We start from the raw sequence: 13,961 nt of genomic DNA on the forward strand, positions 1-13,961 counted from the left end.
CCCAAGTCTTTCTTCTCTTTGCTTTTCTGTTTTCAGGGATTCTATGCGTAATATCCGCTAGTTCAGAGGTTTTGTTCCCTCAACCATGTCCAGTGTTAGAAAGCAGCCCATCAAGGTATTCTTCAGTGTTTTTATCTCTAGCATTTGACTTTGGTTCCTTCTTAGGATTTCCATCTCTCTGCCTATCTGTTTTTGCATACTGTCTACTTTATCCATTGGAATTCTTAGAATATTAATCATAGTTGTTTTAAATTCTGATAATGCCTACATCCCTGTCATATCTGGTTGTGATAATTTGCTCTGTTTCTTCATGTGTGATATATCCTTTTGTTATGCCTTGTAATTTTTTCTTGTTAGTTAGCTGTGATATACTCTGTTAAAGGAATATGTTATAAGTTTCTTAGTAATACAGTTGTGGGGTGTGAGGGGAAGGGAAAGAGTTGTATACTTCTGTGATTAGGTTTCACCCTTTTAGTGAGGCTTTGCCTCTGGACTGTGAACTTTTCAAAAGAGTTTCTCAATTTTTCTTCGCCCATGAAGTGGGATATTAGGGTTGGAGTTCTGTGTTTCTCTTCCCGTAGGTTAGTTATGCTTTGACAATAATCCTTCCAAGTTAGGTTCTAAGTAGTTTCTCCTGAAGGCAGGCCTGGTTAAAAGCAGAATCCTCTGGTGTATTGAAAAGGATTTAACTTCACTCCTTTGCATGTGGGTATCTAGTTGTCTCAGCACAATTTGTTGAAAAGGCCTTTTCCCCATTGAATTGTCCTTATGTTAATACCAAACTGTCTTGATCACTATAGATTTGTAGTATATTGGAATTGGGAAGTGCGAGTTGTCTCACTTTGTTAGCTATTCTGGGTCCCCCAAGTACCAATTTTGCCATTTCTGTAAAGGAGGCAGTGAAAAAATTGGCTTAAAACTCAACATTGAAAAAACTAAGATCATGCCATCCGGTCCCATGATTTCGTGGCAAATAGATAATAGATGGGGAAACAATGGAAACAGTGACAGACTTAATTTTCTTGGGCTCCACCATCACTGCAGGTGGTAACTGCAGCCATGAAATTAAAAGATGTGCTTGCTCCTTGGAAGAGAAGCTATGACCAACCTATAGTTAGCATATAAAAAGCAGAGACATTACTTTGCTGACAAAGGTCCGTCTAGTCAAAGCTATGGTTTTTCCAGTAGTCATGTATGGATGTGAAAGTTGGACTACAAAGAAAGCTGAGTGCCGAAGAACTGATGCTTTTGAGCTGTGGTGTTGGAGAAGACTCTTGAGAGTCCCTTGGACTGCAAGGAGATGAAACCAGTCAATCCCTAAAGGAAATCAACCCTGAATATTCATTGGGAAGACTGATGCTGAAGCTGAAACTCCAATACTTTGGCTGCCTGATGTGAAGAACTGACTCACTGGAAAAGACTCTGATGCTGGGAAGGATTGAAGACAGGATAAGAAGGGATGACAGAGGATGAGATGTTGGATGGCATCACTGACTTGATGGACATGAGTTTGATCAAGTTCCAGGAGTTGGTGATGGACAGGAAGCCTGGTGTGCTGCAGTCTGTGGGGTTGCAAATAGTCGGACATGACTGAGCAACTGAACTGAAAAGAAGGCAGCAGAGATTTCCATACAGTGATGTTGAATGTATAGATCAACTTGGGGAGAATTACCGTCTTAAGAATATTAAATCTTGCAATCCATGAACACGTGTATGTGTGTGTATTTGCTCAGGCATCTCCAACCCTTTGTGACCCCATGGACTGTAGTCTGCCAGGTTCCTCTGTCCATGGAATTTTCCAGGCAAGAATACTGGAGTGGGTTGCCATTTTCTTCTCTAAGGGAACTTTCTGACCCAGGCATCAAATCCATGTCTCCTGGGTCGCCTGCATTGGCAGGCAGATTCATTATCACTGTGCCATCTGGGAAACTACATGAACTTGTAATATCATGGATATTTAATATTTACTTAAGTCTTTAATTACTTTTAAAAATGTTTTGTACTTTTTAGAGTGTGAGTTTTGCACTACTTTTTTTGTTAAAGATTTTTTTCTTTTTTATGTGAACCATTTTTAAAGTCTTTATTCAATTTGTTATGTTATTACTTCTGGGTTTTTAAATATTTTGGTTTTTTTGGCCATGAGGCACATGGGATCTTACCTCCTCCACCAGGGATTGAACCCACACCCCCTGCATTGGAGGGTGAAGTCTTAACCACTGGACTGTCAAGGAAGTCCCAAGTTTTGCACTTCTTGTTATTAAATTCATTCCTAAGTATTTATTATTTTTGTTGCTATTATAAATAGAATTTTCTTAATTTCATTTTCAGTTTGTTCAGGGCTGCTGTATAGAAATATAATTGATGCTGATAATATAAGTTTTATCTTGCAACTTTACTGATTTGCTATTCTAATATATTTAGTGGATTCTTTTGAATTTTCTATACACAGGATTATGTAATTTACAAATAGAAATAGCTTTGCTTCTTAGTTTCTAACCAAGATGCCAGTTGCCCTGGCTAGCATCTCCAATACAGTGTTGAATACATGTGATGAGAGTGGACATCCCTGTCTAATTTCTGAAATTACTTAACCGTTAAGTATAATATTAGTTACAGTTTTGTTTACTAGATGTCCTTTGTCAAATCAAGGAATTTCCCTTGTATGTCTAGTTTGTTGGGTATTTTCAGTCATGAAGGGTTGAATTTTTGGAATTTGGAATTGAATTATCTTCTATAATCAACATCATATAACTATACAGTTCAATTATTTATTGGTATACAAATTACTTCTTTGTGTGCTTTGTGCTCTTTAGTGGATTTATAATTATTATGCTATGTATTTTTAAAATTTAATTTATTTTTGGCTGTGATGGCTCTTCACATCCAAATCACATTGGGATTTTCTTTAGTGGGGAGTGGGGGCTACTTTCTAGTTGCTATGTGCAGGCTCTTCATTTCAGTGTCTTCTCGTGTTGTGGAGCACAGGCTCTAGGGCATGTTGCCTTCCATAGTTATGGCCAGTGGGCTAAGTAGTTGGGACTCCCAGGCTCTAGAGCACAGGCTCAATAGTTGTGGCACATGGACTTAATTTCTTCATGCCATGTGGGATCTTCTCAGATCAGGGATCAAACTCATGTCTCCTGCATTGGCAGGCAGATTCTTTACCACTGAGCCACCAGGGAAGCCCTGTTTTTTAAATTGGGAGGAAAAAGTTACGAAGAGAAAGTTTATTATATCTTTTGTATCTATCCTGTACTTGTACTAGATATTTATTTGTGCTCTTTCTTCATCTTGTTTCACATAGTAGCTAGTGTCCTTTCCTTTCAGCTTAAAGGACTCCCTTTAGTATTTCTTCAGGTGAGGTCTGCTAGTCATCATCTGCTAGTTTTTGTTTACCTAGGAATGTTTTAATTTGCCTGTTTGAGTTTTGAGGAATAGTTTTGCTGGATATAGAATTCTCAATTGACAGATTTTGTTCTTTGTAGCCACTGCCTTCTGGCTTCCTAGTTTCTGGTGAGACAGCATCTGTTTGTCAAGGGATTCTACTTGATGGATTGTTTCTTTCTTGCTGCTTTCAAGATTCATTCTTTTGCTGTGAACAGTTTGATTATGATATATAGATAGATAGATGTGTGTCTCTTTGAGTTTTTCTCTTGAGAGGTTGATGAGCTTTTGGTTGTTATTCGAGTCATTGTTTTAATCAAATTTGGCAAATTTTTGGCCATTATTTCGTCAAATGCTCTTTTTGCCCCTTTTGTTTCCTCTTCTGAGACTCTTAGTATGTTTATATTGATAACCTGGTGTCCCATAGGTCTCTGTTAGTTGCTTTTTATTTCTCTTAACTCAGACTGGCTAATATAAACAGAGCTTTCTTCAGTTTAACTGATTCTTTTCTCTGTTTCATCAAATCTGCTGTTCAGCCTATCTAGCAGATATTTAATATTTCAGTTGCTGTATTTTGCAGCTTCATGGTTTATATTTGGTTCTTTTCCTCCACAGCTTTTGTTTGTTTTTTACAGTTTCTTCTTGTTGATATACTGAAAGATTTTCCATATACATTTCCTTATTTCTTTAGCCATGGTTTCTTTTAATCTTTGGAATATATTTAATACAGCTGATCTAAAGTCTTTTTCTAATAAATTAAATATCTGACCTTCCAGTTTCTGTTGGTTGCTATTTTTACCCTTTGTATGTGCCATACTTTGTTTCTTTTCATGTTTTGTAATATTTTGTTGAAAACTGTATGCTTAAATATATTGTGGCAACAGGATTTTGGTTGTTCTTGTTTGTTGTAGTTGCTTCCTTACTTAATGACTTTTCTGACCTAATTCTGAAATGTCTGTGTTCTTGGTTGTGTGTGGCCAGTAAAGTCTTCACTTGGTTAGCTTAGTGGTAACCCAGTGATTGGGCAGAAGTTTCCCTTATTAAATTAAATGCAATTATTTTCCTGGAACCAACAAACCTCCTGGGCATGTTAGAGGAGCTCTGTGTGCATTTGGGGGCATGCCTTTAACACTCAGCTAGGTAGTTGCAAATTTGGCCTAGCTCTTACTTCCTGCTTGTGCAGGTCTCAGGTTCACCAGAGGTGCTAGTTGAAGGCCATCTAATGACCTCTCGTGACTTTTCTGAGCATGTACATAGCTGAGGCATATTCATGGCCCTATACATTGGCCTGATCTTCTAGTTAGAAATTGGTCAGAGATTTTCAAAGCCATACAGACATTTCATATCCCACCCTTGCCTATTAAAATAGTTGTTCAGGCTATTTGACCTGCTGATTCCCTGGTGGCTCAGATAGTAAAGAATCTACCTGCAATGCAGGAGACCTGGGTTCGATCCCTGGGTTGGGAAGATCTGGAGATCTTTTAACTAGAGCAAGTTAAAATACCACAAAGTTTAATATAAAAACCAGTTCGGCTATTTTCCTTGAATAGATCCTCCCTGAATTGCTACAAGCCTCATGTGATTTTCTAGATTTTGAAAAAGTTGATTCTTAACAATTTTTGCTATTTTTCTCATTGCTTTTATTGAAGACAGAATTTTTAAGGATCCTGACTGCCATTTTCACTGCTATCCTCAGTTTTACTCTCAGCTTGTCTTTTCATTCCTGCCCTCATTCCCTTTTACTGGTTCGGTTAGATGAGACTTTGTTTGGATTTATTCATATTTGAAATGTGGGATTCTGCTGAGGACATTCACTGTAACTGTATTTACAATAACAAAGAAATGCAAAACCACCAATATGTTCCACAATAAAGAAATAGGTTTTTTAAAATGATTCATCTATATATCCATATGATGGAAACATCTTGCAAATACTAACAATCATACCTACAAAGGAAAATGTTTATGATATAATACAGATGGAAAGAAACAGTATAAATACAATATATTGAAACCTTTGAAAATAAGCTTTGTAAAGAGATAAGCATACTTGAACATGAAAAATTGGAAGAGCCATATCAAAATGATAGCATTTGTTACTCCTTGGTGGTAGTTAAATGGTGTTAAGTAAAACAAATTATCTTTGTTCTGTATTATACCATAAGGTCATATTAATTGTTTTTTGTTATTAATATAAAATGCAGCCATTAATGTGACAATCATTAAACTTTTTCACTCATGTTTATTCAATTAAAAATTATATAACTGTTGAGCGTTGGCAATTTAGCATAAATTTTTATAAATATTCAAAGAGATAGTTGTAAAAACATGCTAATAACCCTAGCATTGGGGCTAACAAAATATATATGAACTATTTTAATCTCCAGAGTTTATGATGTAGAAAGATGTTCCGTTTCACTGGAGTATATTAGGGTGAATTGTTAGGCAGATAAGTAGCCTGTAGTCTTACTTATTAGCATTTCATTTTTTTTCTTTTTAGGCGCATATTAAATTTCCTATTGACTACCCATATTCACCACCTACCTTCAGATTCTTGACCAAAATGTGGCACCCCAACATTTATGAGGTAAGAGATATCTATCATGAATTTCTTTGAAGATTTGATTTTTTGATACTGTCCTTTAAAATAACCTCCATAGCTCACTATGCTGTGGCGACAAAGAACTATTCGTGGCTTTTATTATACCAGTGTATATTATGGTTGGGGCTTTCCAGGTGGCTCAGTGTGATAAAGAACCCTCCTGCCAGTACAGGGGACTCAGGAGCCCTGAGTTCGATCTCTGGGTTGGGAAGTTCCCCTGCAGTAGGAAATGGCAATCCACTCCAGTATTCTTGCCTGGAGAATTTCATGGACCAGAGGAACCTGCTGGGCTACTGTCCACGCGGTCACAAAGAGCTGGACATGACTGAGCACACACTGTTCCATGTTACAGTTAATTTAATGTTGAGACTTTAAACCTTTGCTGCTTGTTGCTTAAGATTATAATTCATAGGTGTTAGCATTTACATTTTTATTTTTATTTATTTTTTAAATCATGGAGATATATTCTTTTTAAATCTTTATTGAATTTGTTATGACATTGTTTCTGTTTTATGTTTTTGGCTTTTTGGCCACAAAGCATGTGGGATCTTAGCTCCCCGACCAGGGATTGAACCAGGCACTCCCTGCATTGGAAGGCAAAGTCTTAACCACTGAACCACCAGGGGAGTCCCAGCATTTACATTTTTAAAATTTAGTAAAGTTACACAAATTTATTTGTGTACCTGTTCCCTAGCTTCACAGAGTCTAGCTTCACAATTTGTCACTTTGATCAGAGATTGAACTTTTGGGCAAAGGGAGTGGGAATCATTTGTACTGGTCTCCTTTAAGGAGTTGCCGCATACCAGTTGAGAGAGCCTCTTCTGAAATAAATTCAAGGTTAGGGTCTTCTGTTGGACAAGTGCACATGGCTGGGAAAACAACTTCTAGCTTCTCTGATGAAATGTACTTAGCTTTGTGCTAAGTTTTAAGGATCCTGAAACGATTCCTTATGTTTCTTGGGGTATATGTCAAGGCCCACTGATAAATCCTTTGAGTCTACTCCTTTACCATTCTGTACAGTAGGGCTCTGAAGTTGTAGCTGAGGCCCAAGCATTAAATTTGCTTTTTAAAATTTGCAACTTTAGTAGTATAGTTTTTGGTGTGGTTTTTTTTGGTCACATGTATATTAGCAAGCTCCTGTGCTCCAGATATAGAGCTACAGGGCCTTTACTTATTCTATAGTGCTGAATTTTGGATCTCAGTCTATATAAAGAACACCTTGGAACAGCTTTATTGTTTTTCACAATCTGCTTTTTCTGTAAGTCATTATCTTCATTTTTCTTTTCTTAAAACAGGACAAAGAGTGCTCAAAAGGTGATACATTATAACATTTCCAGAAATAAGCTCCCAGAATATTGTTTTCTTTAGTATCTTTAGTATTTGACATAATCATAATATAAACAACATTGAATGTGTTATACCGTTCTGTATAACAAAGTTATCCTGTTGTAGGAGAGAGACTATAGAAATATTTCACTGTTTCATAAGTTAAAATTGAGTTCAGTTAATACCGAAATATTTTTGTGTCTGTCTTCATTTAATAATCAGAAATTCTTGCCTTCAAAACTAGGTGGTAGGGCGCCGCTCTGGTTGGTCTACAGGTTACGGTCCTCGTTTCCAAAACTAGGTGGTATATATAGGTTTTAGATAATGAAAGAGAAATGAAAACAACATTGAATGTGTTATACTGTTCTATATAGCAAACATATACCTTGTCTTGCCACTGAGAATGAATTCACATTAGAGCCACACACTTGGCTGTTTCCATCTCATTTATCTAATTCTCAGACTTTTGTCAAAAAAGAAAAAAAAGCATGATAAAGGAACCAAAGCTTTTTCAGAAAAATGTAGGTAGATACAGTCCCCTTTCCATTGCTTTTTCACCACTTAGGTAGGCAATCTAGTTCTGTCTCTTAAGATTTAGCATTGGATTGTTATTTTTAGAAATATTTTTCATATTCATAAAAATTTTAGCAGTAAAATAATGTATGCATATCTTACAAATATGCAGTTGTTTACCATGCTGTATAAGTTGTTTGTAAACAAGTGTTAAGTCATAGTTAAGAATTAAATTTGATGTAATCAAATGAGTCACAAGAGACTTTCCTCACATTTGTTAATTTACTTTGCTACATTCTGGAAATGGTATCAGAATTGAACTTGGGGGCCCAAGTAAGTATTTGTGATTTTAGATATTAGGGTTCATGGTTCTTAGCCAAAGGGATGGCATATTCTTGGAGGCTGCTCTCTACTCATCCATCTATGTTGTCACCTAGAAAGACAACAGACCTCAGTGTCAAATTGTTCTAGTCACCAAATTGTTTACTACAGAATTATTTATAATAGAACTGGGGTTGAAATGGGGGAACAGTGACAACAATATCAACAGCAACAAAACAAAAATACTAAAGCAAAAGCCTACTCAAATGCTAAAATATATGAATTGATGAGTTTTTTGTGTATTAACTTCATGAGCATTAAAAATATCGTAAGGACTATTTTTGGTAGAAAACAGTTTATCAAGTTTTAAAAACTAGAGCTTTGGTACAATTTTGTTAAATACATTCACAAATATTACTGTAGCCCCCAAAGTTACAAATAAACTGCTGTGTTATCAATTTCAACATTTCTTGTATCATTGCCACGTTTGTGAAATTTATAAATACCAAGGGGAATCTTGGAGTACAAAAGAAATTTAATATGAACTTGTCGTCAGTGACCATGCTGCACAGTTGACTCCTTTTTGCTTTATATAGTATGTTGAGTGATCTCAGTAACAGTTTGTCTGGTTACATGTGTTGTGTGTGTTCAGAAGTAGATAACCAGTGAAGCCCATTTGCTTCACAAATCATGTATTCAAGTGAAGTTTTTGTACACAAGCGCTTCAGTATGTACTTCACAGTTACGGCAACTCAAAATCTCACTGCTCTTTGTATTTATTATTCATTTTACATCTCAGAACTGCCTTTCTCAAAGCTTAGGACTTCTCCCTCCCCCCTCCTTTTTTTTTTTTTTTTTTTTTAAGATTTATTTATTTTTGGCTGTGGTGGGTCTTTGTTGTTGCACGTGGGCTTTCTCGAGTTGCAACAGGCAGAGGCTACTTTTCGTTGTGATGCGCGGGCTCCTCATTGGGGTGGCTTCTCTTGTGGAGCACGAGCTTCAGAAGTTGTGGCTTGCAGGTTCTAGTGCACTGGCTCAGTAGTTGTGGCACGTGGGCTTAGTTGCTTCGCAGCATGTGGAATTTTCCCGGCCTGGGGATCGAACCTTTGTCACCTCCTTATAACCTGCAAATATTTCCTCTCGTATGTATCGACTGTTTTTTCCCACTTTCTTTGATAATGTCCTTTGCACAAAAGTGCTTAATTTTGATGAAGAGGTCTGGTTTATCTTGTTTATGCATGCTTTTGGTGTCATAACTAAAAGTCCATTGCTAAATGCAAGGTCATGAAGATTTTAAACACATACATAGACGGACACAGACACACTTTTTTAAAAAGACTTTATGATTTAGGCTCTTGGATCTTTGTTCCATTTTGAGTTGATTTTGTATATGGTATGAGGTAGGAGTTCAACTTCATTCTTTTGGAAATCCAATCCCAGCATCATTTGCTAAAGAGACTGTTCTTTCCCCAATGGATGAACTTACTATCTTATCAGAAATCAATTGACCACGTTGTATGAATCTGTATAGACTCTCAGTTCTGTTGCCTTGATCTATAATCTATCATGCCAGTCCTAAACTTGTCTTATTGTCTGTAGCTCTATAGTAAGTTTTGAAATCAGGAAGTACGAATCCTTCAACATTATTATTATTTTCCAAGATTGTTTTGGCTTTTGTGGGTCCCTTAAATTTCCTTGTAAATTTTAGGGGCAGTTTGTCAGTTTCTACAAAAAGGGAAGCTAGGGTTTTGATTGGGATTGGATTGAATCTGTAGATCCTACTGGGGAATATTGCCAACATCAAGTCTTCCTACCCATGAATATAGGCTGTTTTTCTTTTTTCTTAGGTCGTCTTTAATTTCTTTGAGCAGTGTTTTGTAATTTTCTTTGTACAGGACTTTCACCTCCCTGGTTAGATTTATTCCTAGATATTTAATTCTTTTAGAGGCCATTGTAAATGGAATTGTTTGCTTAACTTGTTTTTTAGATTGTTCATCACTAGTGTATAAAAATGAAACTGATTTTAAAATTTTTGTTTTATTTATTTTTGCCATGCCACATGGCTTGTGAGAACTTAATTCCCTTTCCAGGGATTGAACCCAGGTCCTGGGCAGTGAAAGTGCCGAGTCCTAACCTTTGTCCATGGGATTTTTCAGGCAAGAATACTGGAGTGTGTTGCCATGCCCTCCTCCAGAGATACCTCCACTGGAATTTCAGGGAATCCCAAAATGGACTGATTTGAGTATTGATCTTGTATCCTATGACTTTGTTGAATTGATTATCTCTAGTAGTTTTCTTGTGAGTTGTTTGGGACTTTCTTTGACATTTACAATAGAAATGGATTTATTTCTTCCTTTTCAATTTGTACACTTTCAGAATTTTTCTTAATTGCTCTGGCTACTACTTCCAGTACATTGTAAATAGCAGTGGTAAAAGTGGGTGCCCTTTGTCTTATTTCTGATCTTAGGAAAGTTTTCACCATTGAGTATGTTAGCTGTGGGTTGGTTTTTGGTTTTTTAAATTTATTTTATCTTTTTAATACAACTCCCTTTTATACTTTTAAGATAGCTGGAAAGTATGGTTTGCTGAGTGTTTTTATTATGAGTAAGTGTTGGGTCTTGTCAAGTGCTTTACCTGAATCAGTTGAGATGCCCATCTTGTTGTTGTTGTTTTTTTTAATGAAACAAGGGCATTTTCTTTATTCTTAACCATGTTTTTATTCCAAGTTAGATCCAGCAGGTGGAACTGATTGCTCTCTTCCAGTGATCTGGGCTCAAAAGACAGATATAACTGCTGATGTCTTAATTGAATTCACTGATGATGAGACTTTTGCTGGAACTGTCCATCCTGCTGTTGCTCTTTTAGGGATGTTGTAAAATTGCTGCTGTTGTTTAGTCACTGAGTTGTGTCTGACTCTTGTGACCCCATGGACTGTAGCCCACCAGGCTCCTCTGTCCATGAGATTTTTCAGGCAAGAATACTGGAGTGGGTTGCCATGCCCTCCTCCAGAGATGCCCATCTTTTGATATGTCATTTCTATGTACGTATCTGTTTATGTTATTTCACTGCTCAGAAATTTTACTCAACACACACACTAAACTGTGAACAAAGTAACATACTCCTCTGTTTGCTCTATTTTTCATTCAAACTGTGTTCTTCACTCCTGTGGTAGGTAGAATAATGCTCCCACAGAGATGTCTGCATTGTAATCCCTGGAATCTGTGATATGTACCTTCACATGTTAAGAAGAATTAGGCTTGCTTATCAGGTGACCTTGAACTGAGATTATTCTGAATAATCTAGGTGGTCCCAGTGTAATTACAGGGTCCATTAAAGTAGGGGTCCCCAATCCTTGGGCCTTTTAGGAACCAGGCCACAGAGCAGGAGGTGGGCAAGCAAGCCCCCATGTGGTGGGCGAGCAAGCCAAGCTTCATCTGTATTTACAGCTGCTCCCCATTGCTCACATTATTGCCCAAGCATTAGATTCTCATAGGAGTGCAAATCCTACTGTGCTTGAATCATTCCAAAATCACCCCTCACCCCCACCCCTGATCATGGAAAATTGTTTTCCGCCAAACCAGTCCCAGGTGCCAAAAAAGTGGGGACCACTGCTTTAAAGTGGAAGAGGTAGGGTAGGAAAAAAATCAGAGTAAGGAGATGTGACTTTAGAAGAAAGGCTCCAAAAATGCAGCATTGTTTCCTTTGAGAATTAGAGGAAGAGGGCCAAGAACAAAAGAATGTGGGTGGCCTTTAGAAGCCAAAAGGGGCAAGGAAAGGGATTCTTTCCTGGAGTCTCCAGTAAGGAATGTGTTGCTACCCACACAGTTGACTTTAACCCTGTGGAGAGCAGTGTCAAGCTTAGACGTACAAGACTGTAAAATAATAAATTTGTGTTGTTTTCAGCCAAGTATGTGGTAATTGGTGTAATAGTACAAAATAAATATAACTACCCAAACATATTTCTGATGTTGGTTTATTTTTTCAGGCAATCTCATGTCTAAATTTCCTTTAGGTTATTAAAATTGAAATCATTATTGAAAGCTTCTTCAACCCTTAAGCCTTTCATTTTTCTTCCAAAGCACCTCCTAGGTGTCCTCTCCAAATATATCTAGTTTCTCTCTCCTCGTTTCTATAGTGCTTTTTTTTTTTTTTAACTTCTTCATGTTATCTAACATTAATACAAAGTTTTGGAATATAGTATTTGACATTGACGTTATTAAAATTTTATTCTCCTTTTTAAAATGTTCTGTTATCTTGGTGTGTGTGTACATGCATGTAAATTTGGGTTTATATATAAGATTTATTCCACTTTATATGATTATACCTCTCTTTTTAAACATTTTAATCTTTTACTCTAAACTGATAGGCTACTACATCTTTCTCAGTCTTTTCTGTTAACAGTCTCTATTGCATATGAGAGATAGTCCATGTGTGTTTTAACTTAAACTTGGCACTTGTGAATTAGATCCTATAATTTAAATTTATGAACCAGAATATTATAATCATAGTAGTGAGTTCTTCTATCCATATACCAAGGGAGTTATATATAATTGTTAGGAGGCATGTATCAGTTTATATAAACCATACTTATTGAAGCCAGTCATTGATGTTAAAGGTGATTATAGCTTCTCTGTAGACAGATTATAGGCAGATTTTCTTTTTTTTTAATTGGGGTATATTTGCTTTACAACATTGTGTTAATTTCTGCTGTACAATGAAGTGAATCAGCTATATATAAACATGCATTCCCTCCCTTTTGGACCTCCCTCCTTTTTACCACACCCCCTACCCCCATCCCACCCATCCAGGTCACCATAGAGCACCCAGCTAAGCTTCCTGCACTATACAGCAGGTTCCCACTAGTTATCTATTTTACATATGGTAGGGTATCTATGTCAGTTCCAATCTCTCAATTCATTCCTCCCTTCCCCCACCCATGTTCACACATCCATTCTCTACATCTGTCTCTGTTTCTGCCCTGCAAATATGTACAATTTTTCTACATTCCACATATATGTGTTAATATACGGTATTTATTTTTCTCTGACTTCATTCTGTGTGACAGTCTCTAGATCCATCCACATCTCTACAAATGACCCAATTTCATTCTTTTTTTTATGACCAAATAATATTCCATTGTATATATATGTGGTGGTGGTGTTTAGTCACTAAGTCGTGTCTGACTCTTGTGACCTCATGGATCCACCAGACTCCTCTGTTCATGGGGTTTTTCAGGCAAGAATACTGGAGTGGGTTGCCATTTCCCTTCCCCAACGCAGGGATCAAACCTGTGTTTCCTACATTGACAGGTGGATTCTTTACCACTGAGCCACTTATATATATATATACAACATCTTTTTTATCCAATCATCTGTTGATGGACATCTAATTTGCTTGCATGTTGTGACTATTGTAAATAGCGTGCTACAGTGAACATTGGGGTGCCTGTGTCTTTTTGAATTATGGTTTTCTCAGGGTATTTGCCCAGTAGTGGGGTTGCTGGGTCATATGGTAGTTCTATTTTCAGTTTTTTTAAGGAACCTCCATACTGTTCTCTGTAGTGGCTGTATCAATTTACATTCCCACCAATAGTGCAAAAGTGTTCCCTTTTCCTCCACACCTTCTTTAGCATTTATTGTTTGTAGATTTTCTGATGATGGCCATTCTGACTGGTGTGAAGTGATACCTCGTTGCAGTTTTGATCTGTATTTCTCTAATAATTAGTGATGTTGAGCATCTTTTCATGTGACTCTTGGCCATTTATATGTCTTTTTGGGAGAAATGTCTGTTTAGGTCTTATGCCCATTTTTTGATT

General features: G+C 36.9%; 1 protein-coding gene across 3 annotated transcripts in view; it reads left to right on the forward strand.

Moving 5' to 3' along the window:
• The window catches only part of UBE2R2 (ubiquitin conjugating enzyme E2 R2), a 110,620-nt gene that overhangs the window by 80,316 nt on the left and 16,343 nt on the right, over window positions 1–13,961 (forward strand). For all 3 annotated transcript variants that reach the window (XM_081519324.1, XM_081519319.1, XM_081519309.1), the window contains one exon: window positions 5,885–5,971. In XM_081519324.1, coding sequence (XP_081375450.1) covers window positions 5,885–5,971 — 87 coding nt within the window. The remainder of the gene's footprint in view (window positions 1–5,884; window positions 5,972–13,961) is intronic.

This window comes from Giraffa tippelskirchi, chromosome 1 (assembly GCF_054371585.1).
Source record: "Giraffa tippelskirchi isolate mGirTip1 chromosome 1, T2T-mGirTip1v1.2.pri, whole genome shotgun sequence".
Taxonomy (NCBI): domain Eukaryota; kingdom Metazoa; phylum Chordata; class Mammalia; order Artiodactyla; family Giraffidae; genus Giraffa; species Giraffa tippelskirchi.